We start from the raw sequence: 27,941 nt of genomic DNA, 5'->3' as shown, positions 1-27,941 counted from the left end.
ACCTTTGTTTCTAGCCGTGGTTTTAGTCGGTGCTTTTAGCTGACTGTACCAAAGACGGACAAACGGCAGAAACAAATCCGACTGTCGCGGATTGTCAACGATAACGGATTAAAGAAAGAAATCGCCGCCGAAACACATCACAGCTCTCCATGAGAAAGCTACGCTACACTAGCCATTAAGGTTTTTACACCTATTCACGTTACGTCGTCTCATTACATTACGATTCCAGGAATAATAATAATAATGGCATCTCGGTCGCCGTCGTCCTCCCCGGACTCAGCGACAGGTTCAGGTACTGATCCGGCCCGGCCCGACACAGGGGAGCCCCTGGGCGGAGCAGGTTCAGACTCCGACTCGGACCTGGGTTTGGGGAAATTTGACTGTAGCGCGGTGGAAATGGGGGACAGGCTGGAAGGGGAAGACCTGGAGCGGGAGTTTGAGGCTGCAGCTGACCGCCTCCGAGATCTGGTTCAAACGGCCGGCAGGGACCAGCTGCTGTACCTGTATGCTCGCTACAAACAGGTGATTATCGGATCAGGTGGCACCGTGGCTGTCTAGGCCAACTAACACCGCCAACATGTCGCTTTGGATGAACACCTGATCCTATGGATACTCATTACCGAAGCAACATTCATCTGCCATTACTGATTTCTGACAAAAACAAATGAGATCTGTGTTGTCATCTTATGTAGGCCTGCTTTACAGTGAACTGAATAATTTACTCTTTACTCTTGCTGTATCCACAGGTCAAAGTGGGAAAGTGCAATACAGCAAAGCCTGGCTTTTTTGACTTTGAAGGACAGAGAAAATGGTATGTAGCCTGTCTTGGTGATCAAGTTACAGTGCTGTGTTTGTACAAGCCTTTAGATAGATAACTTGTAACACTGACAGCCAGGCAGACAGTGAATGCACCGGCCGCTGGGGAAACATGAAGTAGCCTGTTTGTCAGGATTCCAGTTTAACTCACTCCAAGTTAGATGAAATCAGGAGTGAGTGTGTGTGAGAGAGAGATAGCATTTGCATGTTTGTGCAGGTGCATGTTGTGCAGACATGCACCTGTGTCAAGATACCACTTGTATCTGTTTTGTTTATGTTTTTGTGTGCGTGGGCGTGCAACCTGTGTTTCAGTGAATAATGTTCCAGTGAACCACTGACTCACAGATGTAACCAAAGGTGGCTGGAAAGTGGCCCATTCTCCCTTTTTATAGCTCTATTCCTCTGATCTTAGTGTTGTTGTTGATGATGATGATTATAACATTGTTGTTGTTGCAGGCAAGCCTGGAAGCAGCTTGGAGACATGGAGGCAGAGCAGGCCATGCAGGAGTACGTCTCCTGTGTCAATGCACTAGACCCTGAAGGCAGCCAGAAGGTAATAAAGACTATTTCTGAGAAGTCAAGTCTGATCTGTAACACAAGACCTCGGCTTTAAACTGTATCTACTATACTACAGTGCTGCACTTGTACTATTTTATATGTTGTAATGGTGTATTCCAGAATGAATGAAAAAAATCCAAGTCATAAAGGATTTTATGGGCATGTTCACTGTAAGAGTAGAAACAGAGAGGCCAAATAAGACTCTTTAAGTGAATGCTGATGTAAACAACACAGACGGTAAAGGACAGCCTTTGTTGTGAGATGAAAAGGATGACAAATGAAAACATCCACCACTCGGTTGACATCCATCGCTGCAGTTTTGCCAGTAGATGTCAGTGTCTGACAATACAATACCTCCCAGGCATTTCTATGGCTCTTCATGCTATACATTTAAGATGTAGATTATTGTCTTCAAATTGCTGACATAAGGGAGTATGAATAACGTGAGAAACCTTCTTAGTTTGGCCTTTGAGAAAATGAATGGGTGTGTTTGTGTGTGTGTGTGTGTGTGTGTGTGTGTGTGTGTGTGTGTTGACATAAGAGAAAATGTTTGCATGTCTACACACTCCCATGCTGTTGTGTGTGTTCATTTGACTGTGTCAGGAGAGAAGTGTTGCCATGGACAGGCTCACCTTGGGGGCAGTAACAGTGGAATCTTTCAGTTACAACAACAAGCTTCTTCTGCTCAGTTGGGAAGAGTATTGTTATTGGAAAACGTTGGTTAAATTGGTAACAGTGTAGACTTCTGCCAAGTATCTTCCAGACAGAACCCAAACACTGAGTCTAGAATCATTATTGTCAGATAGGAGGATAGAGAGAGACCAATTGAATTTGATTTTGATACCTAATAGTATCTAATATCTAATAGTGCAGGTCTGTTTACCGTGGAAGAAAACTCAGGATGAGAGAGTTTTATAGTGTTGAATATTCATGATTATGTTAATACAGATAGAATATAATAACTATTGGTCAAAAAGAATAAGGTCATATGAACAAGACTGAACAACCAATGATAATTATAGTTCTAACTTCTAGAAGACAAGAAGTTATTATTTTTGCCAATGCCACTTGGTCAGTGTTATCTATGAGATTTGGGCATTTGCACATTCCAGGCTCACAGTTCTGTGAGAAACACACAAGATGTTATTGTCATGTCACTGTGAATCTGTCCTCCTGTCTAGACCGTCTGCCCAGATGTCTGCTCTGTGTGGAAGAGGCGGCCGTAGTTTTTGAAGTTTTTAGTTAAAGATTGCTATGTTTTTTTCCTAATGAAATGAGCAGAAATGTATTTTTATTTGAGAAATATTGTCTCAGCCAACTCTATAGGCTCTAGCTGGTTTGTTTGCTCTAGTTTCTTAATCAGAATATGTTGCTGTAGCATCCATCAAGAAACTGATAAAATACAGCCATACCGTGTTGTCACTCATGTCACTTAAAAGTAATGGGATTTTGATATAAAAATGTGAGAAATTGAAGTTGTTAAAATTTGGGGGCATATATTGTTAAATAAGTGTACATGTGGAGAATTAGCTAACAAGGTGAAAAATTTGTAATTTTATTGTGAAGATGAAAATTCTATATGCAGCTGATATAATTACAGAATATAAGCCCAGTCTAAAACCTTTGATCGTCCTTAAGCTTCATCCAGTTGGCCCTTGTTCTCGGGCTACAGGTTGCCATGGCTTGTAATTACGTGGATATGGCAACATTGCAAACAGCAGCTTCATGCCTGAAAGCCACACAGAGCAGACATCTGGGCAGACTGTCGGTCCAGACAGGAGGACAGATTCACAGTGACATGCTGCTCTACCTGCACAGCCCCGGAGAGATGGAGTTAGGCTTGTATTTCTAGTATTGAAGAGAAACAGGATGCTCTTATGTGTCCCACCTGTCCTGTGTGATCCACTGTCTCACCACTTGCCCACAAATCCCCCCTTCCCCTCACCGCCACCCCTTACATTTTCTATATTCCCTCTCTTTCCCCTCTCCTCTTCATCACTTCCTCTCTTTCTCTATCCTCTTTGTTCTCCACCTTTACCCTACCTAGCTCCACTCACCCACTCACCCACTTTTCTGCCATACCCCCTTGCATCCCTTCATTCACCCATCCTTCCCCTCTCCTTTCTCTCCCTCCACATTTCTGTCACCCTAATAATGTCAGTGTCAGCCACCATCAAAGCCGCACGTCCAATCCTGACACATTCTTTTCTCTTCGGCCGTGTGGCGGGGCAACACTCGCTGCCTTTGCCCCACAGCTGCACAATGCCAGGAGGGAAACTGACACACAGGCCAGCCAGCGCACAAATGCCCCCCTGAAAAGAGGCTGATTGTATTAGTGTTAACAAAGCGCCATAGCATGGCAGCGGCCATTCTTTTGGAAGCACAGTGAAACAGTGTAAGTGGGAGTGCATAGACAGAGAAACAGGGAAGAGAATAATAGCCAGAATTTGACCTCTGTTCCTTTCTCTATTGTTGAGCAGACACTGGCATTATATTACATTATATTGCAGAGGAGCAGGGGCAGTGCATCAGCGAATATTCTGAGTTTCAGAAGTGAATTAGGTTTTCCCAAAAGTGCACGCACGGTTGTTTTGCTCCGCTTGTCATGTTCTCTCCCCCCCTCCACTTTCTGAAATCAGATTTGTGCGGGATCTTTTGTGAGTCGTGGGGGGGAGCGAAGAATAGCCCGGGTAATAAAGTCTTGGCCGAAGTGAATGTAATGCGGAGTGCCATGAAAAAAAACCCAGAAGATTAACAAGAGTCACAAATTAAGGCCCTATATATTTTATATTGTTCTCTTGCATGTCATTACCCATTTATTACCAATGAGGTCATGTCTAAAGCCCCAGAGGCTGGTTTGAAAGTATCACATTTTGGAGTTCATCTCTGCCACACATTAGTGTTACAAAGACTATAGGGAAAAACTATAGCTATTCATTGTGAATAGATGAAGGGTTAGGGTTGTACAAAGCAACGAGGTCACTTCCTCTGTCCATATGTGGGCTAGCTAGGCAGCTTGGGGAACTAAGCCAAACTAGACTGGTGTTTGAACACTGGTAATGTGATACACTTTCAGTCCACTGTGTATCGTTGAACAACAGGTAAGCCCATCATTAGTATCCAAAACGTGCTGCATTATAAACATCAGATTTTAGCTGAAACTCTTTATATATCTCTACGAGTGTCTGTGTATCTGTGACTGTGTGAACAATGAGTAATGTTCTGTAATGTGTTGCTGTTTTTTATTTGACAGGAAAGACGGGGAGCAGAAAAGAGGTCAGGCTTTGGAGGACCAGCAGTCAGCTGTCTATACCAGGAGGAGATGATCAGGTATTGACATCAAAACTAACACAAGAATGCACACACACACACACACACACACACACATACATACACAAACGTAAACACACACGCATCAGAATTGGAATGAGAAAGACTTTAATTGCCAAGTACAGTAATTGCATAGGAAATTGTCCAAGTGACTTTGGTGCAGAGACATTGGCAATTTAGAGAGTTTCGCAATAGGTACTGACACACACGGTACCTTGTTTTTGGCACTGTGCTCATCACACACACACACACACACTCTCACACTCACTCATATTTTGTTCAACCCTTTGTTCTTAGGAAGCATTTCCCAATTTGTGAGGGTACTGGAACAGACCCAGCCACTTTCTACAATTGTGAATCACCACTTATTTAATGCTTAGGTCAACTCTGTCTGTCTGAGTGTGGCATTGTTAACCACTAGTCTTGATGCTGTATTTGACTGCATTCAACAGACCGTAACTGCAGTTAGGGCCCAGAGACATCATACAGTTCTGATTTATGTTAATGAAATATATTCTCCATTTACTCTTGCCTGGCAGACTTACTCAAGCTTAAAAACCTCATCTTCATTTCAATGAAAAAAGGGCTCTTTTGGAGATGAAAATGAGATGTGTGAATCCTGCAGGTTTTCCTCCTAAATGGCTGCAAGTGATTAGTATGCATGGTGTTGGGGAGAGGTGGCCAGAATCTCCCCTTTTTAATTACGTTTTTGGGGGGAAGGGAGAGAGGGGAGGGGGGCAAATGAGGAAGCGCTGGGTACAGCGGAGGGAGGCGGGTGCAGCAGGTTCCCAGGACGATGCTACCCTTGGTGCTAGCCAGTGGTAACAACGCCCCGGGGGAAACCAGGAAGTAGGAAGTCATTAACATGGCATGTACACACACTTACGCACATGTGCACACACATAAACACGTGCGCACACCCCAACACCTCGACGCTGATGCATCCGAATCCGGGCATAACCTGCTGGAACTGTCACACTCACTGCTCTGCTGCATTCTAATTTCCTCTTTCATATAAACATACATACACACACACACACACACACACACACACACACACACACACACACACACACACATACACGCAGAGGCCCACTCCATATTAAACAGCTAAGCACCTGTTAACCAGACAGGGAGTTAATTGCATTGCTCGCTGCTCATCTCGATCTCGGAGTGTGTGTGGAGTGTGTATCGACAAAGGCAGGATTGATTAGCGATATCCCTGGGCTAGTGAGCTGATCTGTATGTGATTGAGGAGGGTTTGAATGCTACATTTGTAATTCTCTCACCCACCTTGAAAAGGGATTCTGATAAACACTGCAGGTATTGTTGTTGGGCAATAGCTCGCTGGAAGCCACTGCTGAGTTATTTGACTTCTCATTGTTTCTCCTACTTCCATGGGGCTCGGCCATGTTGGGAGCTTAGACCAAGGCCCTATAGGGGATGTGATGATGGATTGTGTAGGCCTCTGTGTATGTGTGCGTCTGTGTGGCGTGTGTGTGTGTGTGTGTGATGGATGGCGTGGCTGTAGTGTTGATCAGTGAAGCCTAGGCCAGGTAGATGAGTGTTCTCCACTACTGTGGCCAGTTTAGCCTGATGGATGAAGGACATATCTGCCAGTACACCAGGCTGGACACACACATGTACACACGCACTTTCATACACACACACACACACACACACACACACAAAACCCTTGGTACCCAGCTGGTGCGATGACAGAGTAGCCTGTGACCTTCCCAGCGTGCATTGCGGCACCGTTGATGTCACGTCGTTTATAGGACCCACATTAATCATGTGTTTGTTTATAGCCTATGAGTTTCTGTGTGTGTGTGTGTGTCTTTGTGTGAGTGTGTGTGTATGAGCATGCGTATGTACATGTGTGGGTGGGCTCATGTGCACACTCACTTCACTGTGTTATACACTATACTGTATATGGGTGTTATTTGTGTGTGTGCATTCATATGTAAGCGTATTTTAGTGATTGTGTATACTCTATAGCTTTATACTACATACTTGTGTGTGTGTGCATGCTTGTGCGCTTCATGTATGTGAGCATGTGTCATGCGCCCGTCAAGCCAGCCCTGTCCCACCATCGACGAAAGACTGATGAGCCGGCCTATTGATTAGTTGCCGCGGGAGACGGATGGTGGCCACGCGGCAGGGACACTTGGGGTCACCGTGGCCATCAGACGAGGAAGTGGGTGTGGCTCTGCCTGGAGACTCATGAATAAACATGGTGGTGGTAATCAGGAGTATGTAAATGAATGTGCTCATACGTAACCTGGCAGTGATAAAAGTGTAATGAGTTATTCATAATTCATCACAGGCTGATGAGGAGACAGAGGGGGGGGGGGGGGGGGAGGAAGGAGAAGACTGGGAGAGAGAAAGCTTCTGGAAGAGAGAAAGAGTAGATGAGAAGCTGAAGAAAGGGAAATAAAGAGATTCATGAAAAGGAACAAACGAGCAAACTTTGTTTATATCCCCTGTCATATTTGAGACTGAATTCCTGAAGGTGTTGCTTGTGAGTGGGATAGGTTTCGCTTCGCTGTTAGTAGTTTTAAGTTGTACTTGTTCCTGTATGTGGAGGAAGGGGCCATGTTGGAGGGCAATGGTTCTGACTGTGACTGAGCTATGATGCTTGGATCACGGTGTAGTTCCTGGTGTCTGACTTGGCCTGTGGTTGTGTTGGAGATACACACAGCTCATCCAGCTACTTATGGAGTACAGATAGCTCACCAGTGATGCTACCAACCATTCTTTATTCCTGTTGGCTTTGCCATTTTACGCTCTGTCAGCAGCATAGAGAGACAAATATATCAACATTGACATAACTTACTATGCCATTTGGGTGGGAGCATTTATCCAAAGTACCTTACAGCACCATGAATGCATGCATTGTTTTCATGGGTGGCCCCAGTGGGAGTCGAACCCCTAACCCTGGCAGTGTTAGTGCCATGCTCTCCCCACTGAGCTATACAGCACCCTGAATCTTCCATAGGACAAGGGCCTAAGGGTGGCCTCTGTTAGTCTGGAGCCAGGCTGGCGCTGCGGGACTCGTGGCTGAGGCAGGACCAGTGCAGAGGACTGGGCCTCAGAGGCAGGAGCTGGGGGAATTGGCCTTGGGGATGACTGACTCACTGCGTGGGAGGGGCGAGGAGGTGGGTGTGCGGGGTTTCTGTCAGACAATAGAGCACTAAATTCAATTAATCTGAATGGCCGGCATGGCTAAGAGGAGGGGAAGGCGTAAAGCTCTAAATGAGATTTAGCCCCTTCTCTCCCCCTCACCCAACAGCCTCCCCGCCGCTGCACCCTGCCTCGCCCCCCAGCACTCATTCCTGCCCCCAATGCCAGGAGGTGATTAGAGACAGAGATATAATCAGAGCTGGGATGGTGGCGGCGCGTGTGTGGGTGTGTGTGTATGTGGGTGTGTGTCGTACGCTAGTGTTCCCGGGGGATGTGGCACGTGTGGCTGCTGCCTGTGTGTGAGACAGAGAGACTAGTTATGCGTCTATGCTATCTAATATGTCTGTGTGTTAGGCGGGTAAATACTGTAGTAACATTGTGTTTGTTTTTCTACACATGCACACACTTGGCACATACACACACGCATGCCCACACATTCTTATCTACAGATGCTGGTCCAGGAAAAACAAAGTTGACCGACTCTGTCTCTCTCTCTCTCTCTCTCTCTCTCTCTCTCTCTCTCTCTCTCTCTCCTCTCCCTCTCTCTCTCTCTCTCTCTCTCTCTCTCTCTCTCTCTCTCTCTCTCTCTCCCTCTCCCTCTCTCTCTCTCTCTCTCTCTCAGGGAAGAGGATAAGAACATCTTTGACTACTGCAGAGAAAATAACATTGACCACATCAGCAAGGCCATCAGCTCCCAGAAAGTGGATGTCAATACTAAAGATGAAGAGGTAACTAAAAAAAACATACAATGCCAACAAATATTTGAAGTGAAAATGTCATGGTTTTCATGTGAGAATTGCTGTTGATAATGCTGCTTGAATAGCATATTACCATGACAACACTGTAATGCCTATACATAGGTAACTGGCATCAGGGTGGCACAGTGAGTAGGGTGAAAAGAGGGATCGCAAAAAATCCTGACAAACTGAAGGAGGAGATCACCAGGAAAGGTCTATGCTGCTCTTTTTGCAATCGTCACACAACACATGGGAACCGCTCTTGAGGCCGGGATGTGTAATTTGTGTGTAACAGCGTAAGCCATTACCATCATGAGGTGTTTTCCGAATTGACCCTGAAATCCGTTCATCTGTTCTTGATTCATTATCAGCCAGGCCAAATGGCTCCCTCCCTGTCTCTCTTTCATCGCAGCCATTCTTGAGATGAGCAGGCGGTTGGCTGGTGAGACCCCAGTCAAAGGCCAGATGGTTGAGGGCCGAGAGAGGCCGAGAGAGCTTTGTCTGTCCACTGCCATTGTTGTTGTTCATCTGCCCACCTGTAGTTCAGCTTGCTCGACAGCAGAGGGCAGTGGTGAAGTTTCCACATCAGCAAGACGCTTGGTCTGGTCCTGCAGCTCAGAGCGAGAGGGAGGATAGGAGAGAAGAGACAGAAGGGTGGAAAAGAAGCAGAGAGAGTGTGTTTCTCTCCTGTGTGTGTGTGTGTGTTTGTGTGTGAGGGGGTACTAGTCAGAAATTTCCTTTCTTTCGCCGTTGCTTCTAGCCACTAATCTCTCTCTAAATACACTTACAACCTAAGTGCCTTTGTCCTCTACAGCAGGACAGTAGTTTGAATGCCTCCTCCTAGAATAAAGAGAATGTTTAGTTGGCTACCTACTTGAGCGGAGAGCGCTTAACATTTGTTGCCTGTGGCTTAACATTCCTAGATAAACGGCTTTTTCAGCCTTAATCACAAGAGACCTCACTCGTGCACTAAGATCAAGCCTAGTCCAGAGACTAAAAGTTTCTGTAAATGGTGCTTTTTCAGCATCGAATATTGAAATTGTTTTCCTAGGTGCTAATTGAGTTTAAAGTTCACTTTATCACTGCAATCACACAAAACACCATTTAATACTTAGCTTGTGCAGTGTCTTGTCCGATCTAATCTGGTCTGTGATGAAAATGTGACTGACAGTCAGCAGCACACCTGGAAGAGACAGGGAAATGGAGAGAGAGAGAGATGGACCTATTGGTATTCTGGCCTGGCTCATAAGTATCCATTTTAACATGCAGCCAATGGTGATCAATATGATTTAAGCAACAGAATAGGACTTGGGGAGTTTGCTTTACCTAATTGGCCTCACTGAAAAATGAGCTTGTGTGGTTTTATTAGAACGAGGAACTTGGAGCTAAGGAGAGGAGGGAGGGTGTGTGTGTGTGTGTGTGTGTGTGTGTGTGTGTATGTGTGTGTGTGTGGGTGGGTGAGAGAGAGAGAGAATAGAGTAGGGGTTTGCTGATCATGGGGCTGCTCTCGTTTTGTCCACAGCCTCCCATCAATCAAGCTCTAAAGACTGTGTGCAGGTTTCTGCAATTTGTCCTGGAGTCCCTGGTCTGCGCTTGAACCACCTACCCCTCTTCCTCACACACACACACACACACACACACCACGTATCTTTTGCTGGCCTCCTGCTCATTCTGTCAGCAGGTCATTATGGAGTTGAGGTCCGAAGGCTCTGAGTTCTGGATGGTAGTGCATAATTTATTTTTTCTGGAGGCAGAGAAACGGATTGAAGTCTAGTTAACTTTGAGAGGCAGGAGGTAGAGGAGTAGGAGGGTGAGGAGGCGGTTGTTCTGTCTGTCTGGTTTTCTGTAGTTTATAGTAGATCCACACTGTCTGAACTGACAACTTAGGCAGACACAAACACACATGGCTTTAAGCTAATTTACTAACCAAACCGCACTATTAAATGTTTAGTCATACTTTGAAAAACGACACATTTTTTGTCTGTTTCTACTAATCATCTATGTGTGCGTGTGCATGCGTGCGTGCGTGTGTGTGTGTGTGTGTGCAGGGCCGGGCTCTCCTGCATTGGGCCTGTGACAGAGGACACAAGGAGCTGGTGTCTGTATTACTGCAGAACAAAGCTGATATCAACAGTCAGGTGAGGAGCATTTCTCTCTCTCTCTCTCTCTCTCTCTCCCTCTCTCACTCACTCAATCACTCACTCAATCACTCACTCACTCACACACACACACACACACTTTCTTCATCACCCTTTATCTCTTACTTTTCTTACCTTAATACTCTCTCTCTGTCTTTGCTGTGTCTCCTGTACTGTATGTACATACTGGGGCACCATAGTTGGGGGGTATAGGCTACCCAGGGTCCCAAACTGGGGGAGCATACCTCAAGTGTCTGGATTAAAATGCACTTGTGATCCTCAAGTGTACATTTCTAAATATATATTACTTTTATTTCACATTGCTCTGGTTTTGAAACCATGTTTGGTTGAAATCTACAAAACTGCAAACAAATAAAACCTTCTGAAAAATACAATACAGCAACTGTACAAACTGGAACAAGCAGGAATCAAATTTGACCAGGACTAAAACAAAATTGTCCTCCCTAGACAGAGGACTACTGGTGAAATTCTGCTTATGACAGCTGATTAGCGGTATTGGGGTAGTGGCGAAAACCCAGAATTTCAATTAGTGATGTGTTTGATAATTGATCCGTACATGATCAGTGTGGAGGTGTGTTTGAGTTGTGGATACATGTTTGTCATAGATGGAATAATGGTGGGGACAAGAGCAAAGTGGCAGGGGGCCCAGAGTCCCCTCCTGCGCCTTGGGCCCATAATTCCTAGCTACGCCCCTGTGTACACGCACATACATACCCAAGGCAGTGGTGACATCTACAGTTTCCCCAGCGCCTCTCTCCTTTCTCTCTCCATCCTCTCCATCCCTCCCAGAAGGTCAACTTTAATTCACTTTGTGGCACAGACAAATCCCCCGGGGCTTTAGCCGACAGAGTTAGCCGGTAGCTAGCTAGCCTCTTGTTTAGCCTCCCCAGGTTTAGCTGCAGCCAGGAGGCTTTGGCGGTAAGCTGGCTCAGCCGCACATCGGCGAAATTACTACTCTGTCCGCCCGGCGGCACGGCACAGCGCAGTTCAGTGGGCTGCACTCGGAGGCTTTAACTATAAGGCCGAATCAATTGGAAGTAATCAGGCAAATTGTTTTACATTGCACAACCCACATAATCAGGACATTTCGCAAATGACTTTTCTCTTTTGTGGTCATGCGTGGCCCTTTTGTTTCATACGCTGCAGGGAGGGGAGCTGGATTTGTGGGTGGATGATTCATAAAAGACTTAAGAGTGGGATAACTGTGAAACACTTCACTGATGATGTAGAGCCACATCAGGACAGTGACAGTAGAGGAGGCTTGATGTATAGACGGAACCTTTTGTCCTTTTGTAAGATATAGCGTATTTACAATCATGTATCTATCATTAAAATATAAATTAATCTCCCTATGTGTCAAGATTTTTCAGCAGTCAAAGTAGGAGACATAAATCTTTGCCCAGGTAGTCACACTGGATGGTTGAATCTCAGCAGGCTCTAATTTATTTCCCACATGCTCTTTGTCTTACTCTACTTTCTTCCATATCAGAATACATGGAGGGGAATGATCCCATGTTCCTTCTCCCCTTCAGTATTGTAAGGAAGCCATGAAAGAGAGGATAACGCTTGTCAAGAAATCAAGATTTTAATGATTTGAAATCCTTTCCTACTTGAAAAATTTCCTTGACATTTTCGAGCAAATGTCTATAAGCAACATAGAGGAAAAGTTAAAAGATATTTAAAAGGTTGGATGTTTTTTAGCCAGTCTTAGCACAGGTACCACCTGAATTCATGTCAGTCCATCAGGATTTCTTCACCTGCCTGCCTGTCTCTCAGGTGTGTGAGGTGTCTGACCCGCTGGCTGTAGGTAAATCTGAATATTAGGGCAACTGGACCTGTGCAGCAGACTTACTGGAAGCAGATTTATGAGGTGGCACGGAGGTGGCTGAGAGGAAATATAGCGAGCTAAATCATGCCATACTGTCCCACTGCCAAATTATCTCACTATGTAAAGCTTACAGAACGATACACTGCTCATTAGAACCTACTGGAACGTCCTTTTGCTTTTTTGGAGTCGTAGGGTTAAGTCAGTGAGGGAGGGGACTTTTTTTTTACGTACGAGGAGACAAATAAAATTTTGATGGATCATTTTATGCTTCTGTTCATTTTGCCAACAGCCCCTGTGACAGGAAAAGAAGAGCGTGGGCTTTGAGGTTGTGTGTGTTCATGAGAGGAATGTTTGGGTTGTTTGCCGGCTATTGCAGGGCCCAGTAATCTCTCTTGACCTCTACCAACTGCCGAGCAACCAGTAAATAAAGATCAAACATGATTTATGCTTAATTTGTTGATTAAAAAGGGGAGGAGGACTTAGGAGGTACAAAAAAACCCAACAACAAAGTATTATTATTTGCTCGGCGGAGGAGGAAAATCGTTTGAAATTAATCAACTGATTGTTTTAGTGAATTGTTCCCAAACCCTGGTAACCTGCATTAGGGCTCGTTTGATAGTTAATCCTGGATCAAGGGAGGGAGGCACTACAATAGGTAGCTGTGTGTTTGAATACACAGATCACAGCTCTGCCACCTGCCAACAGTAGATCAGACCCCACCCCCCCGTCCCCCCACACCCACCATATCACTACTCCCTTAGCTAATACGCCCAGAGAAAGTGGGGCATACAGCAGAGGCAGCGCTTTGTAGTGTGGGAACTGTGGGAGTGATGGCCTCACTTAATGTAATGATGTAAATTAAGGCTTAGCCACTGGACTTGTTTTCTGTGTGCTAGAATGTATTTAAGCACATTAATGAGGCATTAGGTCAAGTTTAGGTTTAAATACACTCCCAGGACATTCCATCATATCAGGAGAGAAAAGTGATCCCACATGAGAAATTTAGAGAATTGAAGATGGATCATTGAGAATGGGGAAAAAAAAAAATCAGTTTGGAGGAATTTGGAGATATTTAGATGTATGGAGAAGGAGATATGTAGATATAAAGAGGGTGTCGATGATAACGGGTCTCTCAAAAGTTGAGGTGTGTGTCCTCACCTGGCTCTAGGTGTGTGTGTGTTTGTGTGTGTCCACTCTCCCTGTGGTCACCCTCTGTCCAGACGCAGTAATCCCACACCCACAGCTAAGCCTCGTCCCACACACACAACTTTTGTTTTTCAGGTGGAAATCCTTAACCCACCTCCTGTCCTTCCTTTAGGTAATTATTCTCAAACCAAGGGTTGCCATAGAAATATGCATTTATAGAAAGGACATGCCCATTCATGACAATTGGAGCTGAATGGCAGGGCTTTACGTTCAGAGGTGCAGTGTCTGCGGCTCTGGGGTTTCCTATTACAACGAAGGTCAGGAATGGCCCTGAGCAGACTCGCACAATGTCGGAGTTAGAGTGTGATTACTGAGTGGGTAAATAATGGAGGCGGGCAGGGGAGTTGGGATTAGACTGACAAAGAGCAAGGACAGGTGAGGCGCAGGTTAACACAGCACAAACACAATGAGCGGAAAGAAACATTGTTAAGGTTTAAGGTAAGAAAAGGGAAAGGTGGCTGGGGGAAGAGGCGGCACAGGCTTTGTGCACATGTTCCTTTCTCAGACTTGTACTCGACTTATCCTTGTATTTTTGCCTTTCCGTTTGTCTTTCTCTCCCCTCTCACTCTCTCTCTCTCTCTCCCTCTCTTACATCTTCTCCCCATCTCTCTTCCCTCCCCCCTCCGTCCCTCCCTGCCTCCTCCTCTACTTTGTATTAAAACAACATGATCCATGAGGCGGGGAGGGCGACTCGCAGCACCGCTAATTCTAATTAATCCAGCGTGGTAGCGCGGCCGCGGCGGGCCCCAAGCGCTCCCAGTCTATCAGATAGAAATTCATAACTTAATTGAGGTCAGAGCCTCGAGCCGGCAGAACAAAAGTCTCCAGCCAGGACCAGCTAGATCAATAGTAATAAATATCTGACTGGGCGGCCTACGACTGGTGGCTAGAGAGCACACAACAAGTCTCATACACACAGTCTGCATGTGGACCAGGGAACTCGCTTGTGTGTGTGTGTGTGTGTGTGTGTGTGTGTGTGTGTGTGTGTGTGTGTGTGTGTGAGTGAGGATTTGGGTGAGCAAGAATGGGTAGGTTGAGGAAAGAGACACAGACTTGCATGTTGTATGAAATTAGCATTATCCAAGACATTACTTTTTCTGAAATGTAAATTTATACTATATACTGGATAAAGAATTTCACTTCAACTTTCAGTTCTCAACTGCTGTGTGTGTGTGTGCGTGTGTGTGTGAGAGAGAGAGAGAGAGAGAGAGAGAGCGGCACACGCATGACTGCAGGGTTGATTTGTAGTGGCATGCGTCTCCCTCTCAGGGTATAAACTCATTGATTTGATATTGATGTGATGTGAGGTGGGAGGTCAGGGAGACCTGGACTCAGTGCTTTAGTGCTGTCTGTATGTTTATTGTTAGTGAGAGCTAGTGAAGAACTTACAACATCTGTCATTTAAAGGGGTATTTTACCTTAATTGAAAGTTTCACACGTGTACTTTTATATGAGTTAATGAACTGTCCATTTCTCACTGTCCATTAGCTGCTCCAGTATCTGCGGTTACCTTCACTGTAAGGCTTTTTTTTTACTCAAACAACCAAAATTATTTCTTAAAAAGTATGATGCCGGACACTAAAAAAAATATTGTCAGGGTCACCATGGGTTGCAGCTTATATATGTGTTAGAAGTATGAAATGAAGTGTGTAATTAAAAATGAAGTGTAATAAGTATGAAGTATTGGTGCAGATTTTGAGGAAAATATCTGGTATGGTAAGATACCCCTTTACATGACAAATGTAAGTTATTCACTGGTACTGTGTTTTTTTGTTGTTGTTGTTGTTTTTATCTTTTTGGTATGTTGTATCTTGGTCATTAGTTTCATCGTCCAATGTTGTTATGATGCCAGCCATATTGCAGATGTACTGCGTGTTAGGCAAATTAATCTAAAAAACATAAAAAGTCAGACTTCTATATAAATATGGACTACCGCAGTTACCAAATGGCAAAAGCCATGGAGGAAAAACTGTTTCAGACTTTCCTAAATAAGATATTCTTGAGCTGTGCCAATTCCCCAGCCTACAAATCAAGTTGCATGTCAGAGAAAATATTTCATTTTAATCAAACTGAACAAATCCAAAGCATTAGCATCTCATTCTCTCCACATGCATTTTTCAAGAAAATGTGTAGAAAAAGCTGTATCTGCATTTATTACATTACATATATTGCATTATTTCATATTGCAGTCACAATATTCAGCAAAACATTTCACAGTGTTGTTTTTCTGGATATTATGCAGCTTTATTGTGTTTTGCCTTTTTCAAGTTGAGCTGGGCCTGCAAGAGTAGCACACAAAGCACACTGAACCCTCTCATCTGTGTCCTCTACCGTGGTGTCAACTACTAGTGTGATTAAAGTGGTAAACACACACACATACACACACATGCACGCACACACAAACACACACCACAGTGCCTGATTGAAATTCTATGGCAGAGGCATTATTACACGTTTGTATCCCTCCCCTTTCCCAGCACTGCCTCCTATAACTAATGGCTCAGTCAGCCCAGTCATAACAAATATCCAGCAAGATTCGTCATAATTGTGTGTGCGCATGTGTGTGTGTGTGTGTGCATGTAATTGTGTAACCTCTCTCCCAGAATGTATAGGGTCTTTAAGAAGGAGAAGGCGGCAAGGTGGGAAAGTAAGGAAGAGAGAGGGAGGAGAAGGAATCTATCGAGGAATCAAAGAATAGAAACAGGCAACAAAATAGGATGGGGGGGGGTGGAGAGAAAAGATAGATAAGAGATGGAGGTTAGAAGAGGAAAAAACAAGGAAGTGCATGCATGCTAGTACATGGTGTGTGTACGATGAATGTGTGTATGCTTGTGCCGTTGTGTGTGTGTCCACAGCTTGCAGCATGAGAGTAGCAGAGCTCCCATGTGGCTGGACATGGATGCGGGCCGGGTGGCACAGCTACAGGGAATGGCTTCACACACTCTCGGCTCCCTGCCACATATTAATACTGGACTCTGAGACACTCCCCCAGCTCAGTGCACACATTAATACAGATATTTAAGAAAGCCAGCCCCGGCTTCCTCGTTATAATAGGTCCAATGACAGGACTGTAATTTATGGCTCTCCTGCATTTCCAAGTGTGTGTGTGTCTGTGCGTCTCTGCTTCCCTGCATGCTAGTGTGTGGGTCATGTTTTTACTATGTCTGCATTTGTTAGTGTGTGTGTAGAGGCATTTTGGCATTTTGTACTGTCCATTTTTTTTTCTTTCTTTTTAAATAGAGACGAATCCGTTAGACAGGTTTTTTAAAAGTTTAGCATTTACAAGCCAACAGGAATCATAAGACATCTTGGTAAAGGATAAAAATCTGTTTTTACACACATCTCACACACACGCACACACACACACACACACACACACACAAAAGGCAACTTACCCACTATGCGCAACACTTGACATTTTATGTGCTTGACTGTAAGCTGGGCTTATAGGATTCATATTTAGTATGTGATGCACATTAGCTTGACTTGATGAAATGAAAGCTGTTGCTGTGCTGTGTTAAAAGGGCCTATCGGACCTAGATACTGTTATGAATCTATAATACGAGCACTCAGAAAAGAGCCAGGGACTTGACAGTAATAGTACAGTCTAAAGAGCCATTCCAGCAGGTAACAGTCCTCTTAGCCATCATCAGCTGTTGTTTCTTTCTTATTGGCCACTCACTGTGCCTTGCCTACACTCAACTATTTGATTTCCATCGTTCTTAACCGTCCACATAAATTGTCAGGAGCATTAAAGCTGTCCTCGACCGTTTCAGACAGAGAGGGGAAAAGAGAGTGAGAGAGTGAGAGCTAGATACAGACAGCGAGGGGAGGGGAGTGGGGGGGGTGAGGAGAGAGAGAATAAACAAAGTAAGTGTTTTGCCTTCCATCAGTCTCCCGCGGTACTCAGCTTTATGAGTCCCTCACTCCAAATGCCTCAGCCGCAGCCCCCGCTGCCTGGCCATTGATTTTCATATTACACTCTTTTATGTATTTATTTATTTCATATATTTCTTTTTAAACATCATCGATGAGCCGCAGGAGGACAGACGGGGGCTCTGGCGATGTTAATTCTCCGTCTCAACCCTATCCTCTTCTCTGATGGCTTTAATGGAGGCTAAGGTGTCCCATGGGAACAAGCAAGCGACAGTGGAGGGAAAGGGGAGGGTGGAGGGGAAGTAGATGTGCTTGAAGAGAAAAGGGTAGGAGAGAAATAGAGAGTGAGAGAACAAGAAAGACTGGGAGAGAAAAACAGCAAGGGGAAAGAAATTGAGAAAGTGTCAAGGGGAGAGAGAGGAAAGGGGAGAACTGCTCGCCGCATTGAGAGCGAGAGGAAGGGAGGAAAATCATACTATTGCAGGTGAAAGTATGGTCGACCTTTTTAAATACTAAAGGAGCTTTTTCCAATAAAGTTCAGTCTGAGCTTTAGAAAGCCTGTTACCCTTTGTCCCAGAGCTGCAGGAGTTGTTTTGGGATGGGTGACCTGTGCTGGAGCGTATAGGCGGGCAGGAGAGGTGTGTGGTAGATAGGGGGAGTGGGGGGGGGGGGGGGGGGGTCACCCGGGCACCTGAAGGACACTTTCTGCAGGGAGGGTGGAGGGCGGTGTGTGTGGAGTCGGGCTAATTTGGCCGTGGGTGGCAGCGCTCACACACGCTGAGTGGCAAGGTTAACTCTCCCTGCTCAGAGAGGAGACCCAGATTCAATTAGGGCTGGCCCCAGTCTGCCGATCCTTTTAACACCGGGGCCTCCCCAACACACACTCGCACATCCTGAGGGTAAACACACACAGAACCGTGCACATAATCATACACACACACACACAAGTAGGGAACACAGACACATGCAGCATCTACCGTTAGTTTTTAGCCATCTATGCATCTAAATGTTTCTGCATGTAAAAGCAGAGCAGTTGAACCAGATTCAGTTTGGTCCAGCGTGTTGGTGCTGCAGCAGCGTCTCTGGTTGCAGACGGGACGCGGTGAAGGAGCGTCTTCCTCTCCTCCATCTCGCTCTGATCTGTGTGCTGCTGTCTGATTAATGGCACCTGCTCATCATAATGTTATCTGCCAGGATCTGCATACCAATGGTCCCAGTCGCTTATTGATTCTCCCCCTCAGCAGCCCCATCTTCCCAACACACACCCTGGAGACCACACTCTTCCACCCCCCTCCCTCCCTCTCTCTATCCCTCTCCCTCCCTCTCTCCTGTCCCCCAAGCCACTGTCATTATAAAAGTCAGCAGCCGCTGCATGCATTGATCATAAATCATAATTGCTTGTCCATTTTTCCCCACTTGTTTAATGTTGCTGTCAGGGACAGTGAGGGGGAGGTGGGGAAAGAGGGGGGGAAAGGAAGAGGGGAAGAACAGGCTGAAAGTAAGTTGACTGTAAGACTGTGATGAGGAGAGAAAAAGAAAGTTTATTGAGAGATGGAAAGGTTTCTAGGTAAAGAAATGGGATGGTAGAAAGAGGAAGAGGTACAGAAAGAGAAAATGAAGGTGGGAAAGAAATGGATGTAGAGTATAGTTGAAACAATAGTATGTTTTTTTGACTATTAAGAAGAATGGGGTCACACAGCACCAACGGCAGGGATACTTTTAAATGAGCTACGTGTAGTATTTTTATACATTAATATGTTTCATCACATTAATTGCAATACCTTGGTATAATTTCACATGAGACCATGGGCGAGACGATTGGTAGGCTCGATCTCACAACAGTGCTTCTCAAAACTAAGGCCTCATTTCCCTTAAACCTACTTGCTTCCAGTTTCAAACAGGATCTTTACTTCTTCAGTCAAAGGTTTTCTGTTCTGCCTTACTGAAGAGAAAAAAACATGTTGGAAGTGATTTTTCCATCAGCTTTGCACTCGTTCTGCCATCTGCCATAGCAAGAATCTCTCACACAATGTAAAATGCAGTGTAGAGGCCAGTAGAGGCTGCCAGTCTTCTTGGCGATGGTCACGTTTGGTTGCAGTAATTACACTAATGTCTCAAAATTAATGTGGTAATTATCTACTGATGTTAAAAGGCTACACGTGCCACCTTTAAGTAGTAGTAGACGAACAAAACGTTTTGTGTCTGTGACAGACATTGAATGTTTTGTCCATCTTAGAATAAATACTACTGAAAAATATTCTCACCGTCGAGAGAGATCCCATTAATAGACATTTGATGCAAGAAGTATGGCACACCGACAGGTCTGAACACAGTGGCCCACATGTTTGTTTGTTTTTTGAGAAAGAGAAAGGACTAGTTTTAGCGATGATGGGGAAAATGGTGTTAAGGGAGGAAAATCCCACAATGGCTTTCAGAACACCTACCATATGCCCAGGGCCGTTGGCGGTTGGGGTGGATTGGCGTGGTATGAAAACATGAAAGCTTTTAGTGTCCGTGGGGGCAGTCTGGCATGGCACCACACACACACACACACACACACACACACACTCTGTAGCCTTCTCTCTCTTCAGTCTCATATGCTGCAGCAGGCTCTACAGATGGTGCTGGATTTGACAGAGCTTTAACCTCTACCCGCAATCTCTTGTCTGGCTCGGACACAGACAAACAGACAGACAGAAACGCAGACTGACTGAAACCTAGTTTTAGACGGAGATGGACTCAAGGGACCTCTGTGTCCTATTTGTATCCCTGACTGAGTTAAGTTTTCCCCTCTGACGCGCCCACCTAACAGATCTAACACCGTATGTGGGTGTAAACGGCATGGTTGAACCTTGGGAGGCCTTGTCCAGTTGTCAGAGATCTGTGAAGGGAAAGCGACGGAGGAAACGGCGAGTCGAACCACTTTCCAGAAATGAACGCAACATCTGTGGCTGTCCCTTTTGTGTGTCGCTTCTGCAGACAAGCAGAGCTGCAGACGCTGTTTTTATTCGTCGTCTGTCGGCCTCTGTCTCACTCTCCCTTCCGTCTAGCCGTTCCTGCACTCTCATCTTTTAGGATAATCTGATTGAAAAAGCCTCCAGGGGCTTCACCGCTGCAAAACACATACACAAACAGAGGTGGACTTATTGATAGACACAAGTGTCTGTATGTGCGCGCATGCACACACACAATCACTTGGTCTCTGTCTTTCTTTTCCCCTCAAACAGACAGCGAGAGAGAAATTTGGACCAATTGCTACTATTTTGGTCTGTCTAGGCATAAAGCTAAAGAAATAAAACCGTACCATATCTCTTTATATCCCTGACTCGCTCTCTTTCTCTTTCATCCATCTTGCTTCACATCGTTTGTATGGTAGAAATGATAGATTAGTGTGACTCAAATTCAGCAAAACTGCAATTGTACAAATACATCAATCCCTATCCGTGCTGCTCCTAAGCATATTGGCCCACTCCATTAGTGCGCTACACGCTGCTGGATCGCTCCTCCAGCTATTGTGCGGGGCGGCTGCTTTATTGAGCCCTATGCTGACATCCAGCCCGGCATTTCTGCAGCGCAAGGGGAAACTTTGGATGACACGTAAAAGCAGAGGTTTGGTCCGACATGCCTCCGTAATGGGATGGGAACGGGGACACACCAGAGGGGGAAAATGCTACGGTAGCTAACTGCAGGTACTGGGGGGGGAAAGTCTCTCTCTCTGCTGCTTCCAAAGCAAATGGAAGACAATCCAATTTCCTGTGATTCCATCAAGCCCCCGTCCGGGATCCAGGAGCATTAGGGAACGCTGAGAGGACAGGCCGCTGACCCCTCACATGAACATGCAAGAAGCATGCACACACACACACACACACATGCATACTCAACATGCAGCATTCTGCTTTTAAAGCCCATGTTTCTTTAGTCTCAGTGCACTAGAGTCAGTATGCGTTGAATGTGCAAGCTTTTGCATTATCTGTCTGTCATTCTTGTGTGTGTGCATGTGTGTGTGGGTCCATGTGCGAGAGTTTGTGTGTGTACGTGTGCATGTATGTAAGTGTGTGTGTGTCCGGGTCCGAGGTCTAACTGCAGATTAGCGCTGGCTGCAGATTAGGGCTTAAACCCCTTACACTTTAATTATAACTGTATGTATTTATGTGCATCAAGGTCTTTCACTTGGCCCCGGCTGTAAACATCTGTCACTGTCCCATTGTAGTCATACAGTGTGTGTGTGTGTGTGTGTGTGTGTGTGTGCGTATGTGGGCATGTGTGTTTTACATTAAAGAGAATCAGGAAATTAGTTGTGTATTTCCTCTACAGGTTATACTTTACATATATGGCCATTTGTGGTCTTAGTCTGAAATAAGGGCTTTAATATACAATACATAAAGTATACCTATTCATTACCAAGAGAAAAAATCGGATCCATGGTTTCATCTCAATTTAGAGTGTATTCTTACAGAAAATGACCAGATGGCGAGTCACTATGTACCAAATAAACAATAAACCTGTTCATTTTTAATTTTATCTACATTTCTGTCAGTATAATTCTGCCCAGTCTTCTCTAAAGAAACGACAACATTGTGAAAGACAGATACAATGTGTATATTACAGTGTTACTCATCATAGGTTGTGATTTGACTGGCAGACAGACAGCATTGTTGTCTTGGGCTAACTATGGCGCGCTTCTCCATGGGTGGTGATTTGCATCTGTGTTCTGTGATCCACCCAGAGGGAATAGAAGGCTCTAATCCAATCAGCAGGTCCCCGAAGTGCTGCCCCTCAGAGAGAGAGAGAGGGAGGGAGAGAGAGAGAGAGAGAGAGAAACACAACAATAGGATCACTCTACACCAGGCCCTGCCAGAGAGAGGGAAGAGAGGAGGGATTGGGAGGAAAGAGAAGAGGAAGGAGAGGAAAGGAGGGATTGGAAGGAAAGGGAGGAAGATGGAGGCGGCAACTGAATGGAAAAGAGAGGGAGGAAGGTGGACGAGGTAATGAAAGGAGAGAGAGAAGAGGGAGGGGAGGAGTGAATGGAAAAGAGAGGGGGGAAAGGTGGACAAGGTAATGTAAGGAAAGAGTAGAGGGAGGAGTGATTTGGAAGGAGAAAGGGAAGATACAGAAAAGGACGAAGAGAGAGAGGACAGAAGGGGAGGGATTGGAAGGAAATGGAGAAGAGAGAAGGACATGGAAAGGAACCAAAGGAGGAAGGTGGATCTGTTATTAGAAGGGCAAAGGTGCAAAGACTAATGAATAATTTCGCCATAACAATTTTAGTAATTTGGAAGTATTTCTACTGCAGTGACATTTTACGGCATAGAAGGAAATGTCACTAGCTGGCTAGGTTTTAATCTGTCTGTGAGCGTTTGAGACTATTGTACTTGGCTCAACGGCTGCTCTTGTTCTGAGACTGGAGGCAACAATCTGACCATTTATCATCATTATGAGGTGCAAAGGCAGGCTGGAGCAGTGATTAAGAACTGAATCTTCTGTTGATGATGCCTGTCATATATTGCTTCTTATTATACACACACACACACACATCCCCATCCCCATCTACAATAGCTAAGAATAAGAATTATACCTCTACCATTGACCTTTTGGCCCCAAGTATCATTTTTACTCCTCAAAAGACACACACACACACACACACACACACACACACGCATGCAGGGGGCCACCATAGTCAGAGTCAGCCCCTGACTGTGAGTCTTCTCTCCTTTGTCCCTGAGCCATTGTGTGTCAGGGTCACAGAGCCTCCATGGTTAATTCATTTAACATGCTCCAAGACCCCCCACCCGGATCTGGCTCTGGCCTCGGCCCGCTCAACCTCTCACCCTCTCCCAGCCTCTTTGAACAGTGAGATGTGCCTGGGCCAGCTGACCCTCCGTGTTAGCCAGGATGGAGAGCCTTGGGCCGGGGCTGGTACCGGTCCGGAGGGGGTGGGGATGGGGGCAGAGACGGAGCGCTGGAGCTGGTTCAACAGCAACATGTTGAGGTCCAGTAGTTCATTCGATCAGGTCGATCAGAGCTGGAAGTCACCTGCAAGTTGAAAGGTTTTAATCGCGGGTCACATGTTTCTCAGATCAATATCTAATCTTTTTCCATAATCCCCCCTTTGGTACGATGAAAGCATGGCGCCCTTTGTCTGCAACCAAGAAGTACGAGTTAATTGGTATTCTAACAGCTGAAAGTTTTGCCGTTGACACTTGGGACTTTTCAACAAACTAATTTGCAGCTTTTGTTGCACCAAACGCCGGCAATATATTCTTTTTGTATTTCTGACATTAATCTTTTGCACACTCTGGATAGTGTACATTATGCATCATTTAGGAGTGTTTTACTCTTCCCTGGCTGCAGGGCTCTTGAAGTAAAGACTTGTTTTTCTGCCTTTTACAGGATGATGAAGGACAGACAGCACTACATTATGGTAAGGAGGCCTCTCACATTACTCTCTGCATGATGAGTTCTATTCCAAAATGCCGTATACCCACTTTGAAAAAAGCACCATAATTTATTTTCATTTTCTGCTATCAAACATTTTATGAGCGTAGGTGTCTATTTTTCAAATGGCGGAGATCTCATTTTGGAACAAAACTCTTCAAAGGTATTGTACACTGACATTATTATGTTGTCTGTGTGCGCCCTCACTTTATATAGCTTGTTTTCTGTAAACACTCGCTCTTTGCCCACATTTTTCTCAAATTCGTCATCTTCCCCTCCTCTTCCTCCCACTCTCTCCCCTTTCCTTCTCATCTCACCTTTCTACAGTTGCTATTTCAGGCGCATTTCATCCATCAGAGTCTCTCTCTCATTCCTCTCTGTTTCCATCGGTGCGCGTGTGTGTATATCCATCCATTGGTGTGTATGTGTGCTTGTACATGTGTGAATGCCTGTATGTTTTCTTTCTGTGTGTTGTGTATGTGTATGTGTGTGTGCGTATGTGTGTGTGTAATAATCACTAGGCCTCCCAGAGGAAATCAACAGTGCTCCTTAGACTCCCCTGACCCCCTCATGCCCCAACACACACGTCCCTGAGGGGCGGTTCCCCTGTCCTCTGAACGTGTGTGTGTGTGTGTGTGTGGTTACACCATCTGTCCCCCAGCTTGGTAGCGTTGGAGTGGGCATGTTGCATTGCCCACTGGATATGTATACACACACACATCACACACATGCACACACAATACACACAACACACATCACACACACATAAACACACACACACACACACACACACACTCACCAGTGGAAGCCCTGAAGATGGGGCATAAAAAGATGACTAATAAACATAAGCGATGAACTCCAGGAGACAAATAGCAGAGAATGAAAATTCATTCCCACCTCTCTTTGCACAGGGCCACAGTGGCTGGCAAGTGATTAATTGAGGGTTTACTGCTCACCATAAATTGTTCTCCTCCTCTACGGCTCCCCTGAGGGCCAGGCACTTTTTACAGCCCAAGGCCCAGGCGAGACACCCGCCACGCGCATACACACCGCTGGCTAAATAAAACACTGTTTAGAGGAGGAAGAGGAGGAGAGCGAGGGTGGCTGGGAGAATAAGCCAAGGCTTTTATTACTTTGATTTGGTTGAGAGATTACCGGATCTGGGGGTTTTGCACACTTACATGCGTACTTATGTATACATTATATTCATAGACACAGTATATTTATGCACACACAGATGTACACACACACACTTTCAGATGTATCATCATATCTCATACACACACACACACACACACACTCCCCCAGCCAGCCACCCCTGGGCTGGAGGTTAAAAGGCCTGACTGTCAATCAGCGCGGCTGCTGACATCAGCGATCATGGCGGAGCACAGAGGCTGCTCTTTAAAAGGAGTGAGCGATTGACACCGACAGAGAAGAGCACTCAGAATGAGAGAGAGGGAGGAGATGGGGGGGGGGGAGAGGTGCCAGAGGGGCTAGAGGTGCATCAGCAATGTGAAGACCCGCTAACTGGGTTAAGAAAGTGCAAGCCCCCCCCCCGTATACCGACAGAGAGAGAAGACCCTTTTAGTGGGGCACAAATTGCCAATTGGGCAGAAATGAAGTGTTTGAGGGAACCACAGGTCCAGGCCAGTGTCACTGCTGGGCCTGCAGATGGGCTTTTCATTAACTGCTGGACTGTACATACTGTATTAAACTATGGTACTTATAATAAACTAATGAGGCAGATTTCCTCACACTTGGTACACATTATCATAGCAATGTGAACTGCACTGCACTGATCCATCATTTTCCCATTGATGAAATTTGAGGATATAATTTTTTTTGTATTATTTTATTTATCCAAGTAAGGGTTTTGCTCAACACATGCAACCTGCTTCACATTCCTACAGTTACACATATTCACACCTGGGAGCTCCCAGTACAACCACAGTTCTCTTCTGGTTGCACCTCCATTGGTGCAAAATTGGGGATAAGTGCCTCACTGAAAGGCAACATGTTGGTATGTTTGCTGTTTTCCCTCTAATTGTTTCTTTCTCTTTCTTCATTTTGTTCCACTCCTCCCAATCCCTTCTTTTCTCTCTCTTTCTCCCCTTATTTCTCTCCCTCCCTCCTGTAGCATCGGCGTGTGAGTTTGCCGACATCGTGGAGCTCCTGCTGAAGGCCGGAGCCGACCCGTCCATCAAAGACCTGGAGGGCTCCCTCCCTGAGGAGGTCACCGAATCCAGCGCCATCTCCTCTCTCCTGCGCCAGTACACTGCTCCCAAAGGCTAGAGTCGACCCCCAGTCCCAGTCCCAGTCCCAGTCCCAGTCCCTGCCCTAGTCTCATCCCTACTCAGCCCAAATCCCGAGCCTTCCCACTCTGCCACCCTTAGCCCTTAAGAGACTCTCTTCAACCCCAGCAGCTAGTAGACCACGATTGCAAAAGTGTTTTATTTGATTTTATTTCTAAATGCTTGAAGTGCGTTTGATTTAGCTGGCTTGGCTCATTTAAAACTGTGGAACAGTAAGTGTAAACAATAGGTGTAAACCCTTCCAGATTATAGGGCGCAAGAAAATGAAACGCACCTCAAGTATTTTTATACATATATACATTGACTTTTTCTGCCCAGATCTGGCAACCACCCAGTCCCTTTAGTCTGGGTCAGCCCTCTCTGACGGTTTCAATTACTACGGTTTCTTCATCGTTCAGTTGTGTTACATTCTAAGGAATGCTTTGATCATTTGTCATTTATCACTATTAAAATCTTCAACAAATGTATTCCCTGACTTTGTTTTCTCTACCGATTTAAGTATTTGTCAGTAGCCATCAGATGAGTTTGGAGTGTCATATACTCTATCAAACCTTATTGTTTATAGTAGTAACACACACACACACACACACACTGCTAGTGTATATACTGCTGCAGTACTACTACTACTACTACTACTGGTAAATTTTGGCTGTGAACCAGTTACCAGTTACTTTGTCAAGTTGCCAGCCATCATCTAGAGGTCCTTATCTATTTTAAAAATCATATTTTGTGGGTGAAATTGTGAAAGAAGCTGGTGCATTTTGGCATCTATCAGCCACTGTGGTCAGTGAATGAAACAGCTTTCTGTCCTGCACACAGCTCTCCACTGTTTTAGTTCACACCTTATATCCACACCCTACTGGACTGGCCATCACATTAGCCCATATTCACAAACCTGAAATAGTCCATGCTGCACACACAACCACATACAACACTGGCCTCCATAACCTGCCTCTCCTCTATTATGTCACTTAAGATGGATCTGGATGTTCTCCAAATAACCAACACATGGACTGAGTCCAAATCTGCTTTACTTCTTCTAAAGCCCCTCTGATCAGCACATTCTCTCTGCCTCGGCTCACACACGCACACACACACACACACACACACACACACACACACACACATCCTCCACCAGATGAGAATACACTAAATCTGGATCCTGGCTCTTAACTACAGCTTCATAAAGAAGCTAATGCACATTCTGAACAAAACAATGGGCACAAAGCATAATCCTTTACTCTCTGTCATTCTAACTTGCTGACTTGCTCCACCCGCCTCAACTCCCCTCCCGCTTTACTTATTCAAAATCCGCCTTGGCATAAGGCGTTAGATAACCGTCTCAAAAATGCCCAGTTGGTTTCTGTCAGTCAGTCACAGATCTATGACAGTTAGCAGTAGATGGACTACCTGGCATTGGTAGTCAACGGCAGTAGCATCAATTCAAATTCAATTTTTTTTCTTGACAGCTTTCGTACAGAGCCTGCAGTGAATTGAA

The 27,941-nt window shown here is 45.3% G+C and overlaps 1 protein-coding gene across 1 annotated transcript; it reads left to right on the top strand.

Annotated features, from left to right (window-relative positions):
- The first annotated feature begins 29 nt into the window (after positions 1-29).
- Positions 30-26,910, top strand: acbd6 (acyl-CoA binding domain containing 6). The gene is made up of 8 exons (XM_071921816.2): positions 30-522; positions 747-811; positions 1,273-1,369; positions 4,628-4,704; positions 8,513-8,618; positions 10,676-10,765; positions 24,087-24,117; positions 26,269-26,910. The coding sequence occupies exons 1-8, from the start codon at positions 244-246 to the stop codon at positions 26,421-26,423; spliced, it is 900 nt and encodes a 299-aa protein (XP_071777917.1). The 5' UTR covers positions 30-243; the 3' UTR covers positions 26,424-26,910.
- Positions 26,911-27,941: the final 1,031 nt, after the last annotated feature.

This window comes from Centroberyx gerrardi, chromosome 9 (genome assembly GCF_048128805.1).
Source record: "Centroberyx gerrardi isolate f3 chromosome 9, fCenGer3.hap1.cur.20231027, whole genome shotgun sequence".
Lineage (NCBI taxonomy): Eukaryota > Metazoa > Chordata > Actinopteri > Beryciformes > Berycidae > Centroberyx > Centroberyx gerrardi.
This window is presented reverse-complemented; position numbering and strand designations above follow the sequence as displayed.